The 22,855-nt window shown below is 36.5% G+C and overlaps 1 protein-coding gene and 1 non-coding gene across 3 annotated transcripts in view; one reads left to right on the forward strand and one right to left on the reverse strand.

Annotated features, from left to right (window-relative positions):
• The window catches only part of SPATA5 (spermatogenesis associated 5), a 330,546-nt gene that overhangs the window by 25,889 nt on the left and 281,802 nt on the right, over positions 1–22,855 (forward strand). For both annotated transcript variants that reach the window (XM_043902355.1, XM_043902354.1), the window contains exon 10: positions 12,740–12,894. In XM_043902355.1, the coding sequence (XP_043758290.1) occupies positions 12,740–12,894 (155 nt within the window). The remainder of the gene's footprint in view (positions 1–12,739; positions 12,895–22,855) is intronic.
• Positions 9,000–9,106, reverse strand: LOC122695725. The gene has a single exon (XR_006341483.1). It is a non-coding gene; the product is annotated as a U6 spliceosomal RNA (small nuclear RNA).

Below are 22,855 nucleotides of genomic sequence, written 5' to 3' on the forward strand. Positions count from 1 at the left end.
TCTGTTCCAGAGTTTGTGAGAGTGATACTGCATCTTTTGCAGTGTGTATACTCTAAGCTTTTCTGCTCTTCTCTTCTAGTGTTACTGAATATTATCCATATTTTTTAACTTGGTCTCTGTAATGAATAAGAAAATTGGAAATACTACTGTAGTGTTGCTTTCAACACCTGTATCTTGTTTTACCTGAGCAGATACAATGTTTGATGTTGAATGCTGGGTGTGAAACTGATTTTCAAATGTTGTATTTTCCTTATAATTAATTTTTGAGCTAGAGTGTGGTTTGATAAGTCATGACTCGTCCAAAAGCCTAATGTTTTGTAGTTCACCTTTTTAAGCAAAGAGCAGCTGCATTTTGAAATGTTTTATCTCAAGCAGACAAGCTGTTTTAAAAGCTCAACTCTGACACATCCTGACATTTAATGTCTATGTTTGTATCTGTCCTGGGATTAGGCTGCCTTTCTAATTAATTAGTTGCATAGCCTTTTATTAATTCCCTCAAAATTTATAATATTTTAAATTAACAGCAGAGATAAGCATACCATGCTTTTTTAGAAAACATGAGATGTTAATTATGCAGCAGAGACATGAATTATATAAACTCTGCTGAATGTTAGAGGATGCTTAGCAACAGTGTTTTCCAAATGCAGGGATTTATTATAAACTTATCCTTCTAAGGCTGCCTGTGCCATTTCAGGAGAGTGAATATAAATAGAGCTTGATTTCTTCAAGAAATGGACTCAGTCATTTTGTTTACAGTGGAAGGAAGCATTCGCTTCACATCTCTAAGAATTTATCTTTAGCATCCTTGTTGATTACACATCATTTCAACATATTCATACCAAATGCTTGGGCCTTGATAAGATACCATCACAGAACAGGAAGAACTAAAACTGTTATTTAAACAATGGTTTTGTCATTATTACACTTATGTAGGTCTAGTAAAAATACTGAATCTAATTACTATAACATAACTTTTTTTGAAATGGAAAATTTTATCTGTCTTGTAGTGGAGTTCTGAGATATTTATAGCTGTTAGTCCTCCCACCCTTCACTAGCTTATTTTAATAGGAATTTATGGAGGATCTACTCCATGCAGTCCAGCTCTTAAGAAAGTTTCTTTTTCTAACATTTTCCACCATTTTTTTGAATTCTGCCAATGTAATTTTCTAAGTTAGAATTAAAATATTGATGCTGTAAAAATTCTGTATTTTTAAATAAATCGCAGGGAAATAGTGGGGCTTCAAGGAAAGCCATGGTAAGCTCTAGTTTCAAATACTAACACTACCTCCTATCAGCTGAGTCATTGGGCAAGCCATTAACCTCTTGAACTGTTTCCTCACCTGCTAAATAGGGATAGCATTTTTCTAAAGAGTTCTTACAAGGTTTAGAAGTGTACCCTGACAGCAGTGTTCATGGTTTATAGAGGCTCTGGGTAAGTGTCACTTTCTCTCTGTTTTTGGAAAAAAATTGTTTTATGTGTATTTATGCACTTCTCTGGTAGATGTTTGTTTGAATTTTGACAATATTCTTTATTTTATGAAGTATTTGTTACTCTAGTACAAGAGATCTCAGGGAAATATAGCAGATTCCATTCTCTTCTAGAGGACTGATTTTTACTGAATCTGGATCAGTTAAAGTCTTGCCCATCAATAGAAATATGCAGACTAGACTCAGATATGACTTTTGGGGGCGGGGAGGGGTGCCTCCCTGACAGATGTTCTTGCTGAATGTGAGAGCTCTCCTGTCATACACAATCAGAGTCACAGTTTCTTTCCTCCCTTCCCCACTTCGTCTCACAAGTGAGTCCACTGTAGGCTTGCGGTAGAGCAACAAAATAAAATTGATGTATGAATCACGATTGTCACTCTAATTAAAGCATTTTATAAGGGAGCCTATCTTTACTCATTACTGTAGCTGGATAAATAAGCAGTAATTATGCAGAATAATATTTCATATTGCAATGAATTTTCCCCTCTGGTTTATAATTCTGAAATATAGTGGTAGTTATATTTGTGATGTTGGGATTTCTCCTATGGCATAAGTATTATGGATATTATATAAGAAGTGGAATTTTTTTTGGTCAGTGACTTGGGTATCTTAGTATTATGTTTGCTGTTCATTTGAAATGACTGCAGTTGAATGGTTTGTTTTAGGAAAACAGGTGGTAGTTCAAATTCTGGTTAAGCTCTAAGTGATATATACCATTTACTTCACTAATGGAAAATTTTCTGAGTTGCCTTGCCAAGGCTATAAAAGTAGAAAACTTGAGGAAAGGTTTTCTTTCTAATTAAAACAATCGCAAAAATAAAATCAGTCTTTCTAAATGGAAGTTACTTCTAAGAGTTATTCTTGACTGCTTTTTTTTGTTACTCTTTATCAAATCCTGTCAGCTCTTTTTCAAGATTTATTCAGAGTTTCAACTTTAAAAGATTTTTTTAAACATCATAACTATTTTGATTACTCTTGTCTGGACTGTAGAGATTTTTCTTCCTGCCCACTCTGTCCTCCACCTTCTATCACTTTTTATTCTTCACATTGTCTTAGCTTCAGGACTTTGAATTGCAGGTTTTAGAGATGAGAGTTTTGGTTGGATACGTGGGTCAGCGAGTTCTTAGCAGTTAGATAATGACTGAAGCCATTGAAATGAATGAAATCACTTAGGATGAGCAGAGTTTATTCATTCATTCATTTCTTGAGCCAGGCACTGCACTGGGTGCTGAGGCTACCTCAGCGAGTAAGAGAGAGTTAGACTCTCCTCATTGAGCTTACCGGAGAAGGCAATGGCACCCCACTCCAGTACTCTTGCCTGGAAAATCCCATGGACGGAGGAGCCTGGTAGGCTGCAGTCCATGGGGTCGCTAAGAGTTGGACACGACTGAGCGACTTCACTTTCACTTTTCCCTTTCATGAATTGGAGAAGGAAATGGCAACCCACTCCAGTGTTCTTGCCTGGAGAATCCCAGGGACGGAGGAGCCTGCTGGGCTGCTGTCTGTGGGGCCGTGCAGAGTTAGACACGACTGAAGCGACTTAGCAACAGAGCAGCATAGAGCTCAGGGTGCACAGGGACGTGCAGCAGTGTGAGAGGTAAGATTATCATACATTTGTGTTGTATTTGTGAATGATCAGGGAGGTTTTAACATGCTAATGAGGAAAGAAGGGATCCTGGGGACACACTACCATTCAGAGGTTGAATTGTTGGGGAAACTGGTAGGAGACTGAAGAATGGCAAGAGAGAGGGGAAGAGAACCCAAAAAAGTGTGACTAAAATGAGGGAAGATTCCAGGGAGAAAGTAATTAGGAATAATATATTATTAGTTAACACCAGTTGAGTATTTACTGTGTCAGCCATTGTTTGAAGCGCCTTAACACATGTTAATAATTTCTTACAGCATCCTTTATATGGTTATCTTCACTGTATAGGTGAAGAAACTTAGTTCAGAAACTTAATTATGGAACTTCACCAAGATTACACAGGAAGTAAATAGTAAAGCCAGAAGCAACAGTATAGAGACCATATCAAGTGCTTAGCACCTGGAAGGTAATGAGGTCCTTAGAAGAGAGTGGGGTCCTGTGGCTCACTACTAGATTGCAATAAATTGAGGGGTGATTGAAAGTTGAGGGAACAGAGACAGTGATTGTGAATTTTTTTTCAGTTTTAATGGTGTGTTATTTAGAGTTTTTGTACCTTCCAAAAAAGAGATAAATATAGGTGGGTTACCCGCCCTTCCTGCCCCCTTTCCTCGAGTCAAAGTCAGATCTGGCTCTATCCCTTCATTCTTTCTCTAGTTCCTTTCTTCCATGGGCCTTGTGCTAGTCCACCAAGCCATAGATCTTCAACCTTTGTTGGCATAAAAATTGTGCTCTAATCAATTGTCCTTTTTTTTAAAAACTACATTTTAATAGGGTTGGTAAGCCAGGTGAGTAAATAATTTGGCATCGAGAATTTGAAACTAAAAGCTGTATTTTGGGGAAAGTTTGTTAAAACCTGGGACTGGTGAAGTGAGTTAATTCTGATGCTTTATATAAAATTAGAAGACTTTACCCAGAATCATTTAGTACAATCAATTAGTACATTCCCTAATTTCACAGATGAGGACAGACTATGTGACCAGTCCAAGCTCAAGCAGTTAGTGAAGTCTTGGCCCATAATTTGGGTCTTGAGACCGGGGTGCTTTCCATAGTGCCGTTATTTTAAGAGCAACTTTTAAAAGTGATAGGGGATTCAGAATAGACTTGGCTTCTGCAATCAGTTTAAGTTATATCAATCATTTGTAATATAAATAACACAAGAACCACGGTACCCTCTTTGAGAGTATTCTGTTTAACTTCTTTTCTATGAATAAGAAGTGAGAAATGGAACTCTCCCAGTGATATATCGAGTGATACTTACCACCTTGTCTATACTTAATACTGAGTTGAGGGAGAATAAATACTCCAGATAAAACGTTTACTATAGCTCTACTATTTTGAGGAAAGTTTGTTTTAAAAAAAGAGACTTAAGATTTTGTTACAGTTGCTCTCAGACTTCATATGCCTGAGTATACTACTCAAAAATTTTACGCATGACTTTTAAAATTCAAATCTGAGATCCAGATGCCTGTGTTTCATGTTGCTTCTTTATATAATTGTCTGTAGGGTAGACAGTAATTCTAAAAAACATTATTATTCCTGTGATCAATTTAGTATTTAAGAAGGAACTTAATTGCAGTCTCAAAAAATAACATTATTATTTAGCAAGCATAAATTGTAAAATTGTAGGATGCCATATGCTTGGGACAAGATGTTTGTTGATTGAATATGGAGCATATGGTTTTGAAGAGCATGAATTTAGAGTAATTACTCTTGTCCAGAACTGATTATATCTGGAGAGTGATGTGGGTCTTAAGGAGAACATGTCATATACTGGAAAGAATGTGTTGGCATTGGCTTGCTTGGGGCATTTTGCCTTTTTTCCTCTTCCTTGCATCTTGTTTTCTATTTCAAAACTTTTGAGATCATTAGAACATAAAATAATGAAAACAAAATGACACATATAATTAGCTACACCTGTTTTTTGTTTCAAAGTTGTGTTTCTTAAGAACATAGAAGTATTGCTTCTGTTTTTGTTTATATTTTTAAAATCAGCTTTAAACTTAGTAAGGAAAGGAAATGTCATAGATTGCTTGCCCTAAGCTATGTTCCTTGATGATGTACATGTGTCCATTTGCTCCTGTAGTTAATTATTTACTTCCAGTTTATAAAAATATATGTATTTTTCAAATTTTAATTACTTGGCATAGATTCGAGTATGGCTTCCTTAGGAATGGTGATGTCCAATAATTTAAGCTTAGCATCATAGAATTCTAAATATAAAAAAATAATTTGGAGAAAATATATTTTATTCTTTCCATGTAATAAATGAGATAACTGATGGCCAGAGGAACTAAGTTTTATATGTAACGTGACATCTGAGCTGGTGGCAGATCTAGGAAGAATGATTGCATTAATATGATAGCTTCAGAAATTTTTAATTTTTCAAGCTATCATATACACTTAACATTTAACTCATATAAATTTTGTTTCAACTTTATGTTGTTTTCAAGCATAGCATTTGTATAAAATACAGTACCTTTATATAGAGTCTAGAAACATTGAACTAAATATTGAGAAAGAATCTGAAGGCCTATGGCTGGAATTTCCAGTATCACCTGTTAGGTTTTGTAAATCTGTAATCCATCTTTCAATTTTCCCTTTCTGACAGTCTGCCGTTCTTCATTTTCTCGCATATCTGCAAATGAACAGAGGTGGATTTAGTTTTATTTAGAACATGTTTTTTCTTCTTTCTAAGAATGAGCTCTATAAGGACAGAGATTTTGTGTTTCCTTGTTCTTCAGGGCCATGTAACCTCTAAAGCGTTAATGCTCATTCTTGTCCCTCGGCCGTTACATACGCTCTCATCTGAGTACTCCACTGCCTCTTTGGCCTCAAGTCCCATATTATCAGTTTTTCATCAGTTTGTTTTTCAGGTCTAACTACTTGAGCTTGTGCACATGTTTTAGTCTCTCTTCATTTGTGAAATTAAAGAATATACTGAATGATTTCTGTGAGAGTTACCTAGCTCTAAACTGTCACTAATCCTGCTATACTGAGTTAGATGTCCCTGGCATGTTTTTGTGTCAGTTTGTTCTTTCCATGTCATTGTTGTTGGCATGGAATATAATAATAACAGTGTCTTTTAATATGTCTTCTCTATTAGACTATTAGCACTGTGAAAGGTTTATCTGCCTTCTTGCGCTTTTGTATTGTAGCATGAAAGAGCTAAGTACATTGCTGGGTAAGTTAAATATGTCTAGGAGTTTCTCAGTGAATATTTTGAATATGTAAGTAGGGTTAATATTGAAAAAGAACACCTGTGAAAGAATAACTTGTAGTCAATGGCCATATCTTCTCAGTGGCTTCATGATATAATATTTTAGAATTTGCTTTGCTTTAATATGAATAGTACTGAGTTGGCAAGTAAGTAATACAGGTACAGAATAGTGATTCTCTCATTGAGAACTGTTCTTTAAAAATATTTGCAGGTTAATTAACATAGGGAATGCTCTTGTCTCTCTCAAGTCCAGTTCTTTTCTCCCTTTTTGTAGTGTCTTTTTATAATTTTCTCCCTTTAACTTCACTTTTTTTATGTTTTCTACATTTTAATAAACTTCTTCCTGAAATATATATAGAAAAATGAATAAACAATAAGATCTATGCATTTTCCAAAGTGAATGCATTTATATAATCACATGAGTGTATTTATATAGGTAACTGGATATAAAGCATTATTAGTACCCTAGAACTTAACATCAAATTCTCTCCCATTCACTATTCCTCACTTCAACCCAAAAGGCTTCTAACACCATAGATTAGTTCAGCATGATTTGTGCTATCTTCTTGCACTCATATTATGGTATGAGAGTTTTGTCATTCTATTCTGTGTATCATTAGTTCATTTTTATTGCTATGTTTTAATTGTATAAGTATTATGAATAATTATGCCATCAATATTCATACACATGGTTTTTTGGTGCACAAATGTACAGATTTCTAGTTACATCTAGGGTGAAATTATTGGGATATGGAATATATGTATGTTCTTGTTAGTAAATGCTGTCAAAATTTTTCTGTAGTGATTGCATCAATTTACTCTTCCACTAGTAATGTATGAAAATTCTAGTTTCTTCTCATTCTTGTCAGCATTTGGTGGTTTTTTTAAACAGAACTTCATTGTGGTTTCATTTCTTTGGTGCTGTGTTGAACACTTCTTTATATATGTATTGTCCATTAGATATCCTCTCTGTGATGTGCCTACCGCTGTGCTGTGCTTGTCGCTCAGTCGTATCTGACTCTGACCCCACTGACTGTGGCCCTCCAGGCTCCTCTGTCCATGGGATTCTCCAGGCTAGAATACTGGAGTGGCTTGCCATGCCCTCTTCCAGGGGATCTTCCCAAGCCAGGGATCAAACCCAGGCCTCCCACATTGCAGGCAAATTCTTTACCGACTGAGCCACCAGGGAAGCCCAAGAATACTGGAGTGGGTAGTGTATCCCTTCTACAGGGGATCTTCTTGACCCAGGAATCAAACTGGGGTCTTCGGTATTGCAGGCGGATTCTTTACCAGCTGAGCTACCAGGGAAGCCTGTGACATGACTGTCAAATATCTATTCAATTTTTCTATTGTGTTGCTTTTAAAGAAATAATTCCTCTGTTTATAGTGTCTTTGAGGAATAGAAGTTTGTAACTACATACATTTATTTTGGGTATTATCATTTATTGTATTCTTTACCTCTGTTCTCTTCATTATATTTTATCTCTGTTAAAATTTTCACTGTTTCTCCATTCTGTTCTTGAGTTCATTGAGCATCTATATGATTATTACCTAACTCCCTATAGAGTAGATTGCTTATCTCCCCTTTGTTTAGTCCTGTTTCTGAGGTTTGGTCTTATTCCTTTGTTTGGAACATACTCCTCTGTTTCCTCATTTTCTATATTTTCCTGTTTTTTGTTTTGTTTTGTTTTTCCTGTGTATCCGTACAGTTGACAATACAGGTCAATTGTATTGACTGATTTTGGAGAAGTGGCCTTTTGTGGGTGACGCTCTGTGGGGCCCAGCAGCACACTCCCCTCTAGTCACTGGAGCTATTAATACATGCTTTAGGGTGTGACCCCTGTGTGGGCTGCACAGGTCCCCCTGTTTCGGTGAGGCCAACTGCTGCTGGTGCACTAGGAGGCAGAGCTGTCCCCAGACCAGTTGCTAGCCAGTCCCTCTCTCATGAGTAGCTGCTGGCCTGCTGGTATGTGCAGTTGGGTTCTAAGCTGGCTAGCTATGAAGCTCAGGGTATTCTGGGACTGGAGATGGTCTGCTCACAGGCAGGGCAGGATCCTGGTATGACTGGGCATCCCAGGGGGATAGGGTCTGGTTCTGGCCCACTAGTGGGTGCTAAGCCCCTGGCACTAATATGCTAGAGGAAGGACTCCACAGTAGTGCTGGCAAGCAGCACTGTCCTCATGATAAAATGAGCTCCTAAAAAATGACTGCTGCCAGCATCTGTGTTTCCAGCAGAAATTCCATTTGCCTCCCACCTTTCTAGAAAGTTCTCCAAGATTAGCAAGTAGATCTGCCTCAGGCTTATTTGAAATTACTGCCTCTGTACTGGACCCATAGTGTGTGAAATTTCTCCTGACCCTTTTAAGGGCAGAGTCTCTCTTTTGTACAGCCCTCCAGCTCTACTGTAGGGAAGCCCTGCTGGCCGGATGCTCTGGGGGCTTGTCTTCCCTTCTCAGTTAGTGCCGGCTCCCCAGGCTGGGGGGCCTGGTGTGGGGCTTGGGCACCTCACTCCTTGGGGAGAATTTTGTAATTGTGATTATTCTTCTGTTTATGGGTCACCCTCCTAGGTGTATGGGTATTAACTATGTTGCATCTCTGTCCCTCCTACTGTCTCATAGTTCCTTCTTTTTTTTTTTTCTTTTTCTTTTTAAAAATATGGAACGCTTCACGAATTTGCGTGTCATCCTTGCGCAGGGGCCATGCTAATCTTCTCTGTATCGTTCCAATTTTAGTATATGTGCTGCCGAAGCGAGCACTCATAGTTCCTTCTTTTTATCTTTAGTTGTAGAAATCTTTTCTGTTAGTCCTCAGGTTGTCCTCATAGATAGTTGCTCTGTAAATACGTGTAATTTGGGTATCCTTGTGAGAGGAGATGAGGTCAAAGTCCCCCTATTCTGCCATCCTTGTGACACCCTCCTTGAGCTCTAGGCTGCTTTATTCTTTTGCCTTTTCTGTCTCCTCTGGGAATTACTGCTATTCCCTTGCTATCGTAGACGTGAAGTTTTTGCCCAGCTGTATGTTCTGTAGTTTGTGTTTGAATTTGTAGAGGTTTTGTTGTTTTAGAAGTATACATTTATATTATAATACTATGTATTCTTTTAAAAACCATATGTTGCTTTGTAATTTGGTGTAGTCACTGTGGAAAACAGTATAGAAGTTCCTCAGAAAACTAAAAATAGCTTTATCATATGATCCAGCAATCTTTAACTATATCCAGACAGAGCTATAATTCAACAATACCCATGTACCGCTATGTTCAAAGCAGCAGTATTCACAATTGCCAAGACATGGAAACAGCTTAAATGTCCAACAGATGAATGGATAAAGAAGGCGTGGTACATATGTAGAGTGGAATACTACTTAGCCATACAAAAGAATGAAATAGTGCCATTTTCAACAACATGGATGCAACCAGAGATTATTATATTAAGTCAGAAAGAGAAAGACAGATTCCATATAATATCACTTATATGTGGAATCTAAAATGTGACACAGGGGAACCTATCTATGAAACAGAAACAGAATCATGGACATGGAGAACAGATTGGTGGTTGCCAAAGAGGAGGGAGTTAGGGGAGGAAAGGAGTGGGGGGTTGGGGTTAGCAGATGTAGGCTTTTATATATGGAATTGATAAGCAGCAAGGTCCTACTGTATGGCACGTAGAACTGCGTTCGGTATCCTATGATAAACCATGATGGAAAAGAATATTTAAAAAAAGAACATTTATATGCATAACTGAATCACTTTGTTGTATAGCAGAAATTAACACAACATTGTAAAGCAACTATATTTCAATTAAAAATCCCATATACTTCCTGTCTTTTCCAAATCCCTTTCTCAAATTTTAATTTTGATTTTTTTTATTGTCAAACTTTTTGGCTCATGCCATAAATTTTGGAAAATTATTAGGTTACTTCCTTTGATTCAGTTTTTAGTATATCAGTAAGGTATCTGATCTAAATTAGAAATGTTGACAAGTATTACCAGATAGCCATTTGAAACACGAAGAAGTGTTAAATTCTTTTGGTCTTTTGATCACTTTCATTCATGTAAGATTTTTTTTTTTTTTTTTTTAGCAGTGCTTACGTTCTTTCAGGTCACCAAGGTGCCTTACAACCAGTGCATTATTACTGAAGTTTTACTTATTTAATTATCCTATTACACTGTTTAACTAAAAGGTTTGTTGGGCAGTGAAACAACCTAGTTTATTTATTTATTTATTTTTTAATGAAACAACCTAGTTTAAAGTAAACTTTTATTTTCATGTCGAGAGCTGTGAAGGGTTTGAGATTTTATCCTACTTGTAAGCTAACAAGAATCATAAGTTCTTGCAGAAGACATAGTATTCCTGGGTCAGAGTCAAAGGATAGACAGTTACTTATAGCAACAGAAATAGCCAGAGCAGCAGAATTTGCACCAGCTCCTGGAGCCTCACTTTTCCCAGAGAGACACAAAGAAGACTGGGTGACATCTGAGTCTGTATGAGGTGGTGTTACAGGAAGAGAACCCTAAGTTTAGGGTTTTGTAATGGGCAGTAAGTATATCTGCCTTTTGCTTTGCAGGGAGGCATTCTATCTTCCTGTATATAAACATCCTTGAAAAGATAGTCTATAAGAGAGGCAGTTAATGCTGGAAAGATAAGTAGAAATTTGAGAGACATAAAGAAGAATTATCTTTCAGGGACTTCCCTTGTGGTCCAGTGGCTAAGACTCTGCACTCCCAATACAGGAGACCTAAGTTCAGTCCCTGATCAGGGAGTTAGATCCCACATGCTACAACTGAAGATACTGCATGCTGCAACTAAGACTGATGCGGGCAAATAAATTAATTTTTTAAAAAATAAATTACCTTTCAGTGTTTTTGGAAGGCAGAAAACCAAATGGGTATTTATAATATAGACTTAAATAAGTGACTTACAGACTTTAGATTTCAGAGAATGGCCTGAGAAAATTTCCCTAGAAAATAGTGATCTTTTTACATAATATCCTTGATTTCCTCTTTTGTAGCTTTTTTTCTAGTTAGCTATTATCTCAAAGACCTCCATGAACATTAGGCTCACAATGATAGTTTCCTTGGGATAGATTATTATGGATCTGTTTTCTGAGTGGTGTCCTAGTAGTCACTGTTTTTCTTTAGTAAAAAGGAAAGATACCCAAACTTTTGTTCGGGGCGATTTATGTTTGCCTTCCTTTCACCATTGCTTCTGTTTTCAAAGTTAAAATAAATGAAAGCAAATAAAATGACTATTATGGTATCATTTTAATTTGGCAAAATTTACTGAGGCATAACGATTTAGGCAAAAGACATTAAAAATGATAGAGCTAGCTAGTGTCCCAGGGAAAGTTCAGTTGTTCAGACTGGATTTCCAAGAGGTCTCTGAGACTTAAATTCTTCAGAGTGGAACTTCATTTGTACTATAACATAAATATAGCACTTCATTACAAAAGACCCTAAAGCAGAGAGCACAGGGGGACTTTGCTGCCCTCTAGCTTAGAGGTTCTTGTCACCGATCAAAAGGCTTTAAATCTGGCAACTTAGATTTGGGGGGGATGAGTTCTGTCTGTTTAAACTCCAAGCAAATAACAAAAACAAAGAACATAATATATTTAACTTTTTAGGTCAGCATGATCTTTTTAAAATTGTTTTGCATCTCTCTGACTCTGACTTGGTTGATCATTTTTTAGCTTTGTGGCATTTTGCTATCTATCTCTATCTATTCTCTCTCTTGTCTTACACCATCATTTCTTTCTATGCTCCTCAAATGATCAACTTTCCTAAGATTGAAACTTAAGCCACCATTCTTCCATCCTGATCCCTCTCTAGTATCCCTTTTATAGGTCTCTTCTCCTCCTATAATATCAGATTTCATATATATACATATAACTCTGAAGTTTGATTCTCTCTTGAATTCCAAAACCACATTTCCAACTGTCAGCTGAACATTTCCTTCACGATGTTCTGCCAATACCTTAGAAGATCTGTAACTCTGATTTGTATGTATTAGCAAAAAGGGCAGGGCAAAAAGTATGTTACTGTTTTAATATTTTACTCTCTTCAAAGAAATTCTCCAAACAAATTATTTTGACACACTTTATGTTCTTTTTTATGGATGGTGTTTTATAAATTTTACTTTAAGTATGTAAAACATCAAGATCAGTTTGTCATATTTTCACTGCCAAAACTAAGCAGTTAGATTTTTGCCTTCATCCCCCATGTTATTCCACCTCCCTCTCCACCCTCCCACCGCTATACGTAAGCACACAAAATTTAAATGCTATAATATGCATGAGGTTTGGGTTTTTCTTTGTTGCTGCTGTTTCTGTTGGTAGTGGTTCAGTATATATTTATGAGGTAGAAGATAAAGCTTGTGTTACTTTCCTCTTTGCAGGTCTTCATGCCTTGCGGAGAGTCTTGAGGAAACAGCCTAACCTCCCTGACAGCAAGATGGCTGGATTGGTGAAGATTACTCTGAAAGATTTCTTGCAAGGGATGAATGACATCAGACCCAGTGCCATGAGGGAGGTAGCAGTCGATGTCCCAAATGTAAGTCATTTGACCCTCATGCTAGCCACACTGTTTGACTTAACTGTGAAAGAAACTAAGACCCCAAGGAAACTACCTTCCTAAGCTAACCATTAAAAAAAATTTTTAATCAAAATTTTTATGGAGATAACTGTAGATTCAGTATAGTTCTAAGAACTACTTTAGGGAACTCCTGTGGAGCCTTTACCCAATTTCCCTCAATGGTAGCATTTTGCAAACTATAGTACAATATCATAAGCAGGATATTAATAGAATCATGGATCTTTTTCAGATTTGCTCAGTGTTTCTTCTACTCACTTATGTGTATGTGTGTGTTTAGTTCTGTGCAGTTTTATTACATGTGAAGGTTTGTGTGTTTATCTCTAGAATCAAGATACTGGGGAGTTCTGTCACCACAAGAATCCCTTGCTTTGCCTTTTCATAATCATACCCACCTTGTTCCTGCATCCATTTCTAAAATTCTGTCATTTCACAAATGTTATATAAATGGAATTATACAGTATGCAACTGTTTGGGATCAGTTTTTTTCACTTAGTATAATTCCCTGGAGATTCATTCAAGTTGTTATGTATCAATAGTTTGTTCATTTTTTGTGCTGAGTAGTATTGCATGATAATGTGTACAGTACTTTGTTTAACCATTCACCAGTTGAAGTACATCTGCGTTGTTTCCAGTTTGGGGCTATATGAATAAAGCTGCTGTGAACATTTTTCTGCAGGTATTGTGTAAATATAAGTTTTCATTCTTCTGGAACAAATCCCCAACAGTACAGTTACTGGGTTGTATACTAATTCCATGTTCACTTTTATAAGAAAATGTCAACTAGGCTAATTTTAGAACAACAAAAAACATATTCTAGTTATGATACTTTCTACTAATGATGCTTGATGTTTCCTTGGGTTTCTTTACATATGCTTCAGCATTGACCATTTCTGCAAACTTTCAGTCAGATCACCACGAAGGCAGTAGAAGTTACCTCTTATTGCATGAACCACCTGTTATGTTATCCATGACACACATGGGCCTGATATTTGAGGGGGAAATGGCCTTATAGTTTTCTTTGAATGTACTAATATTTTAAGAAAATACTGAAACAAGCATTGGCAATGTCTTCTGTATTATGTCAATGTGTATTTGGTTTGAAGTATCAAAAGAAGGCTATGATTTAAACTTATTTCACCATGGATCATGTGGAGCAGAGACTTTCTGCATTTTGCAATGTAGATTGCAAAAAATGACCGCAAATTCTTCCCATCACTGTGTTTGCCCATTTTTACTGCACCCTGAAGTTTCTGCTATAAAGACAAGGGAGTCAAGTTTTCTGTCCTTGAATCTGCACTTGGCAGTGTAACTTGCTTTGGCCAGTAGACTATTAGCAGCCATAATACAAGCAGGCTTGGAAGTACATAGGGCTTGTCTTCACTTGCTGGTCTTTGACCTTGCATTAACTTTCTTAAATCTGTAGTAACTTCCCAGAGGATGAGAGACTGTGTGGAGCAGAGATGAAATATCCTCATTCCAGCTGAGATCCCCTCATTCTAGTCATCACCAGTTATCAGACATGTGATGCCATGCTAGACTATTGTACCCAATGGAAGTTTGCCCCAACCAGAAGAAACCACCCATTTAACACTCAGAATTGTCAAAAATAATTGTTTTGAGCCACTAAATTTTATGGTAGTTAGCAAAGGCTAAGTGAAGCAGGCACTTGTTCGATTTTTATAGAACACATTTGTTTTGTAAATTCAGGCTGGGAAATGGTACCTTGGAGATAAGAACATTCCCACAAACTAGCTGCTATCAGGTTGATGCAAAAGTAATTGCGGTTTTTGTATTGGTGAACTTTGCTGTTTGATATTGGAATACATTCTTTAAATGTGGTTATGTTATAGATCATTTTAATGCACATTTCTTGCTTAATTTTTTTTGCTAATGAGTTATTACTTGCTGTTTATTTCATATTTATTTTAGACTATGGAAATGATGTTAGACAGAAAGCAAATTCCAGCAATTCTCTTATTCGAGTTCAACATGTGTCGTAACATAGCAGAAGCAACTCGCACCGTCAGCAGTGCATTTGGCCCAGGAATTGCTAATGACCGTACAGTGCAGCAGTGGTTCAAGAAAATTTGCAAAGGAGACAGGAGCCTTGAAAATGAGGAGCATAGTGGTCAGCCATCAGGAATCACAATGACAAGTGAGAAACATTGTCAAAGCTGATCCTCTTACAGCTATGTAGGAAGTTGCAAAATAACTCAACATCATCCATCCTACAGTTGTTTGGCATTTCAGGCAAATTGGAAAGGTGAAAAGTTTGATAAGTGGGTGCCTCATGAGCTGACTGAAAGTCAAAAAGATTGTTGTTTTGAAGTGTCATCTACTTTTATCCTATGCAGCAACAACAGTGAGCCATTTCTCAATTGCATTGTGACGTGCAATGGAAGGTAGATTTTATATGATAGCCAGCAACAACCAGCTCAGTGGTTGGACCAAGAAGAAGCTCCAGCGCCAAACTTGCACCTAAAAAAGGTCATGGTAACTGTTTGGTGGTCTGCTGCCCGTTTGATCGACTACAGCTTTCGGAACCCTGGTGAAACCATTACACTTGAGAAGTATTCTCACCAAATGGATGATATACGCCAAAAGCTGCAATGCCTGCAGCCGGTATGGGTCTACAGAAAGGGTGCAGTTCTTCTCCACTACAACGCCTGACAGCATGTCAGAGAACCAGTGCTTCAAAAGTTGAATGAATTGCCCTACAAAGTTTTGCCTACTCCACCATATATTCACCTGCTCTCTTGCCAGCTGACTAAGCATCTCTGCAACTTTTTGCAGGGAAATATTTTCCAAGAGTTCATTGAATCTCAAAGCATGGAGTTTTACACTACAGAAATAAACAAACTTAATAATATATTTCTCATTGGCAAAAATGTGTTGATGGTAATGGTTCCTATTTTGATTAATGGAGATGTGTTTGAGCCTAGTTATAAATGATTTTAATATTCATGGTCTGAAACCGCAATTACATTTGCACCAACTAATAGTTTAGGTTGCCTAATGTGATTGTGAATTCTTTTTGAAACATTTTCAGATTTATTACTGAAAGCTCATCTTTGGGTTTTTTTTCAGAAGCTTCATACTAATTGAGTATGAATAATTTGACAAATGGAGTTATAGAATAAAGAATAATTGATGTTGAGTTAGTAGAAGCATTTCATTTCTTTGGAACTTATTGTCTAAAGTTTGGGGACATCGATTGATATGAATGCTTTTGTTTGCAATATTTATATTTTTTTGGTTCCCATTGCATAATATGTCAGGTAGATATGCCTAATCATCAAACACCACATGTGAAAATTTCAGGAGATAGGGTTATAACCAACTATACCATCCCAAGACATTTTAGTGATTAAAAAAGTTTAGAAACTAAAGAAACATGTAGTAGGCTTTTAAACTTAGTTACTGCCAGTGGAGAATGTTTAAACAATGGCTGTCCACTCTTAGAATTGCTGAACTGATTAATTCATCACAGGAACTAGTACTACAACTGCATTTTTAATTGCTCCAATGTAAGAATTTTTTCCTTTTATTTTCTTTTGATACAGTATTTACAGTCCATGGATTTGTGCCATTTTCCATTTGGCATTTTATTATTTGGCCTAGAGCCATGGTGTACTATGATGTTACTCATGCGCTCCAGAGTGATTAGCCTTGGTCAGGGTAGTTTGTTACATTGTTTTTCATGCTCACTTCAGATTGTAAAAGTTTCCTGAGAAGTCAACATTTCTATAACTGGATTCCTAAATTTGACTCTTCTGATTTCTGACTATTACACCAACAAAAATGTCTACAAGTTATTTCTGCAGAAAGTTTAATACTTATTTTGCTATAGAAAACCTGTTTTTGTTATTTTTTTTTAGAAAACCTGTTTTAAGTAGCTCATTAACTGCAACTTTTTTTAAATAGTAAATTGAGCATTCAGCATCTTTTGAGAAAAGATTTTAGTTTGTGAAATCAAACCTTCTAAATCGTACTTGCTAAAGTTTGAAAGAAATGTCTTAAGGTGGGAATGTTGCCAGTTATAATGCATTATTAATTTCAGGAGAGCACAAGTGTTAGCCACTTACTTTAATGTTTTCTTTTTTTGGATATTCTGAATTGGTGACTATAGCAATTGATGTATTAAAAGTCAAATGTATTTTACATTTAATTGATGATAAATGTCAAGTATATTTCTTTACTGTAGGGATTCTTAGAATCTTTGAATATTGCTAATATGCATTGTGAGATTTCAGTTTTTCACACAGAGATAGCTGTTAATACTGTATTATAGTAGATTTTTTAGAAATTTATAGATACTTTTCTGTACATAGATTCTTTACCATCTGAGCCACCAGGGAAGAAGCCCTCTAACATAGTTAATATAAAATATAATATTTATATTCTGCTTTTTTCACCTAAAGTTATATGATAAACATTTTACTCTAAACTTCTTGACAAACATCTTTTTTGTTGACAGCTTAATAAACTATTATATTGATAAACTGTAATTGTTTTTTCTTTTATTCTCAAATATTAAGGATTTTTTCTGTTTTTTTTTTCTCTTATGTTTTATAAGCATATTTGACCATTTTTTGATTCCCAGAAGTAGAATTACCAGATTTAAATATGTGATTTTTAAAGTTTGTGACAAATATCATTAAGTTCTTTTTTTCCCAGACTGTTCTGATTTTTAATTATGTAATACATATGTAAAATTATGAAGCGCTTAAGGAAAATCTCATTTTCACTTTAGTTCTTTTCTTTTTTTACTTTCCAGTAGTGTGTTTTTTGACTGAAAAGTTCTTTTGCAAGGAATAGCACTGGATAAGTTTTAGATGAATAGAGATTTTAAAAAGAGTGAAAAATACCTGTCAGTTGTATATCTTCTCCTTCCTATAAAACCATTAAAAAGTTTTAGATACAGGGTATACGTGGATGGTTTTTTAATGGATTTTAAGTTCCATAAGAGCAGAGGGTCTTACTTTTTATTTTTATCCTTAGTATTAATATTTAGCATCGGACTAGCGCATAATGGTGGAGAAGGCAATGGCAACCCACTCCAGTACTCTTGCCTGAAAAATCCCATGGACGGAGGAGCCTGGTAGGCTGTAGTCCGTGGGGTCACTAAGAGTTGGACATGACTGAGCGACTTCACTTTCACTTTCATGCATTGGAGAAGGAAATGGCAACCCACTCCAGTGTTCTTGCCTGGAGAATCCCGGGGCGGGAGAGCCTGGTGGGCTGCCGTCTGTGGGGTCACACAGAGTTGGACACGACTGAAGCGACTTAGCAGCAGCAGCAGCAGCAGCAGCACATAATGGATGTCCAGTCAGTATTTGTTGAATAAATGAGTGAATAATTACAGTTTTCATGAAAAAAATATTACATGGTCAATTTCAGATATTTGAAGAATGTTTGCAAAAGAGTAATCCTTCTTCTGTACCAAAGTGTAATATAGGCCATTATTACCCTCATATATCATTCTTCAGATTTTTCATGTTTTATAAAGCAGCTGATTTCTTTAGTGAATTATAGCCATATTGTTAGTGAATTTAACACTTTTGGAATACAGATGCCTATAATAGTGCTAAGCCTGTCCACTCTGGAAGGATACACAGTAATCCTTTATATTTAATGTAGAACATGTTGCTTTCTTGATCTGTCATTAAAAATTCTTACTTTATTAAGGTAAACAAAATAGTGCTTTTAAAGAGTATTTATACTAATACATTATTATTGCAGTAAGTCATTATATATACATCATAGCAATCATCACTGAAAAGTGATATTCTTAATGAAATATATGCAGATTAGTTCTATCATTTTTGTAATTCATATGTGTATCTTAACACCCTCCCCTTCCCCCTGTTTTATCTTATGTAGTTTAGGTTATCCCTTATTATTTATGAATAATCTATCTGTATGCTTCTGATATTATCTTTGGATTGCAGTTTTCAGAATTTGGACCTTTGGTTTAGAATAAGCCAAAAACCAGTTAAAAACAGAACTCTACTCTGGTGTGAACCCACTTTTGTAAAGTGAACTGCAACAGAGCATCGATACTAACTGTATAGCCCCAAACCCATTTGCAGTCTTTAATCCAGGTTAAATATAGAGGTAGTTGGTGGTCAAATTGAATGTCTGCCAAATGTCATTAGTTAAATAAACATTGCTCAGTTATGGACTTCCCTGATAGCTCAGTTGGTGAAGAATCTGGCTGCAATGCAGGCGACCCCGGTTCAATTCCTGAGTTGGGAAGATCCACCTGGAGAAGGGATAGGCTATCCACTCCACTATTCTTGGGCTCCCCTGTTGGCTCAGCTGGTAAAGAATCCATCCTCAAAGCAGGAGCCCTGGGTTGGGAAGATCCCCTGGAGAAGGGAAAGGCTACCCACTCCAGTATTCTGGCCTGGAGAATCCCATAGACTATTTAGTCCATGGGGTCACAAAGAGTCGGACACAACTGAGTGACTTTCACAGTTACCCGTGTTTTAAAAACTAGCAGACTTCTTTATTATATGAATAATCAAAAGGTTGTTTACTAATTACATATTCAAATGTTGCTGCTGTATTTTTCATTTGATGCTTTTTTCAAGATGAGACTAGAACATCAGAATATGACAAGTGAATTGATTTCCTAGGATGAGCTCATGAGCATTATTCTTCTGTTGCAGAGATTGAATTAAATAGTTTAATTGACCATACTTACATTTCATTCTTCTTATATCCTCAGGATAATTAGGAATTTGATTTTCTGCTTTTTAAAACAGTACTGTATTCTATATTTTTTATTTCTTACAAACACAAAGGATTGAGTGTTTCTATGATGCTTTACTAAATAGCACATTGCTTTCTTTTGGAATAGATAGTACAACCTGTGGACACTGTATTAACTCCATGTTGGTTCTTGGCAGGGCTTTGGGATTTGTTTTCTTTTGATTTTGCTTCTTCTTGTCTAGACAGAAGAGGGTCTTCTATCACTTCCAAGATCCTAGTCTTCCCTGCCAACTTCTCTTGTGCATTTTTATAGTTTTAAGTAATAACAATTGAATGGGAAAACACGTTTAAGAGAGTCGATTACTTTTAACTAGGAAATACTCTGTGCCAAAATCACAATTGTAGTTTTAACATTATTAGCTATTGTAGAAGTTCAGCTCTTTCATTCCACTTTTCTTTTTCTACTGTACTTTTCTCAGGGTTCTATAGGGGGAGAAATGAGTGGAAGGATCACTAATTTCCATTCTCAGCTCTGATCCCAGTTAACGTTGATGAAATTGAACATTTTTCGTTCAGTTTGTAGAGGACTCTTAATTTGCAGTTTCTGATAGGTGTCTCCTTATAAATAATGTTCAGGTTGTCCTAGAAGGATATGCCAAACTTGTATATATAGTTGATCAGTACTCAGTATAATAAGCACAGCTCATTTTGTTGTGTTTCACTTTATGCGATTCACGCATAAATTTTTCAAATTGAAGGTTTGTGGCAACTGTGACCAACAAGTCTACTGGAGCCATATTTCTAACAGCATTTTCTCACTTTATGTCTTACTTTATGTCTCTATTACATTTTGGTACTTACTGCTGTATTTCAGACTTTTTCATCATTATTATATTTTTAGGGTGAGCTTTGATCAGTGACATTTGATGCTACTATTGTATCAAATAATTATTTTAGGGTCCAAAAAATGCCCCCATATAAGATGGTGAACTTAGCTGATAATTGCTGTGTGTGTTCTGACTACTTTAATGGACTAGCTGTTACCCTGTCTTGCTTCCCCTCTTTGGCTTCTTTATTCTCTGAGACACAACAATATTGAATTTATGCCAATTAATAACCTACAGTGGCCTCTGAGTGTTCAAGTGAAAGGAAGAGTCACATCTCTCACTTTCAGTCAAAAGCTAGAAATGATTAAGCTTAGAGAGGAAGGCATGTCAAAACCCAAGATAAGCCACTAAAAACGCTAGGGTCCATTTGCTGTATGATACAGGGAGCTCAACCCAGTGCTCTGTGACAACCTATGGGGTGGGATGGGGTGGGAGGTGGGAAGGAGGCTCAAGAGGTAGGGGACTTGTATACCTGTGGCTGACTTGTGTACATGTATGGCAGAAACCAACACAACATTGTAAAGCAATTATCCTCCAATTAAAAATAATTTTGATTTTAAAGCTAAAGCTCTTGTGCTAGACAGTTAGCCAAATTGTGAATGCAAAGGAAAAGTTCTTGGGGAGGGGGGCGGTTAAGTGCTACTCCAGTGAACACATGAATGATACAGAAAGTTTGCGTGGTCTGGATAGACGAACAAACCAGCTACAGGATTCCCTTAAGCCAAAGCTTAATCCAGAGCAAGGCCCTAACTCTCTTCAGTTCTGTTAAGGGTGGGATAGGTGAGGATGCTGCAGAAGAAAAGTTTGAAGCTAGCAGTTGTTGATTCATGATGTTTAAGGGAAGAAACCGTCTCAATATCATACAAGTATAAGATGAAACAGCAAGTGCTGAGGTAGATGGTGCAACAAGTTATCCAGAAGATCTCGCTAAGAAAATTTAATGAAGGTGGCTACAGTAAACAATGAAACAGGTTTTTCTTTGTAGACAAAACAGCCTTATATTGGAAGAAGATGTCATTTAAGACTCTAATAGCTGTAGAGGAATTGTCAGTGCCTGGCTTTAAAGTTTTAATGGACAGGCTGACTCTCTTGTTAGTGGCTAATGCAGTTAGTGACTTTAAGTTGAAACCAGTGCTCATTTACCATTCCAAAAATCCTAGGACCCTTAACAATGATGCTAAATCTACTCTGCCTGTGCTCTATAAATGAACAACAAAGCCCAGATGACAATACATCTGTTTACAACATGGATTTCTGAATATTTTAAGCCCGCTATTGAGACCTAAAACTCAGGGGAAAAAAAAAGATTCCTTTCAAAATGTTACTGCTCATTGACAATGCACCTGTTCATTGAAGAGGTGTGATGGAGATAAATAACAAGATCTATATTGTTTTCATGCCTGCTAACAACATCCATTCTGCAACCCATGATTCAAGGTGTTATTTTGACTTTCAAGTGTTATTATTTAAGAAATTCATTTTGTAAGGATATAGCTGTTATAGATAGTGATTCCTTTGATGAATCTGGGCAAAGTTAATTGAAAATCATATATAAAGGATTCACCATTCTAGATGTGGGTATGCCATTAAAAACATTCATGATTCACAGAAAGAGGTCAAAATACCACCATTCCCATCATCAAAATACCACAGGAGTTTGGAAGAAGTTGATTCCAACCCTTGTGGATGACTTTGAGCTATTTAAGACTTCAGTGGAGGAAGTAACTGCAGATATGGCAGAAATAGCAAGAGAACTGGAATTCAAAGTGGAGCCTTAAGATGTGACTAAATGCTGCAATCTCATGATAAACCTTGAATGAGGAATTGCTGAGGAATTGCTTCTTACAGATGAGCAAAAAAAATGGTTTCTTAAGATGGAATCAACCCCTAGTGAAGATGCTATGAAGATTATTGAAATGACAACAAAGAATTTAGAACATTACCTAAACTTAGTTGATAAAGCAGTGGCAGGGTTTGAGAAGATTGACTCCAGTTTTGAATTCTACTGTAGTTAAAATGTAAACAAACATTGCATACTACAGAGAATTTGTTTGTGAAAGGAAGAGTCGGTTGATGCGATACACTTCACTGTTGTCTTAAGAAATTGCCATAGCAACTCCAGCCTTCAGCAGCCACCACCCTGGTCAGTCAGCAGTTGTCAGCATCAAGGCAGGATTGTCCTAACAGCAAAAGATTATGACTCATGGAGTGCTCAGATGATGATTAACCTTTTTTAGCGATAAAGTATTTTTTAGTTAAGGTATGTACATTTTTTTTAGGCATAATACTATTGCACTCTCAATGGACTACAGTAT

This window comes from Cervus elaphus, chromosome 5 (genome assembly GCF_910594005.1).
Source record: "Cervus elaphus chromosome 5, mCerEla1.1, whole genome shotgun sequence".
NCBI lineage: Eukaryota > Metazoa > Chordata > Mammalia > Artiodactyla > Cervidae > Cervus > Cervus elaphus.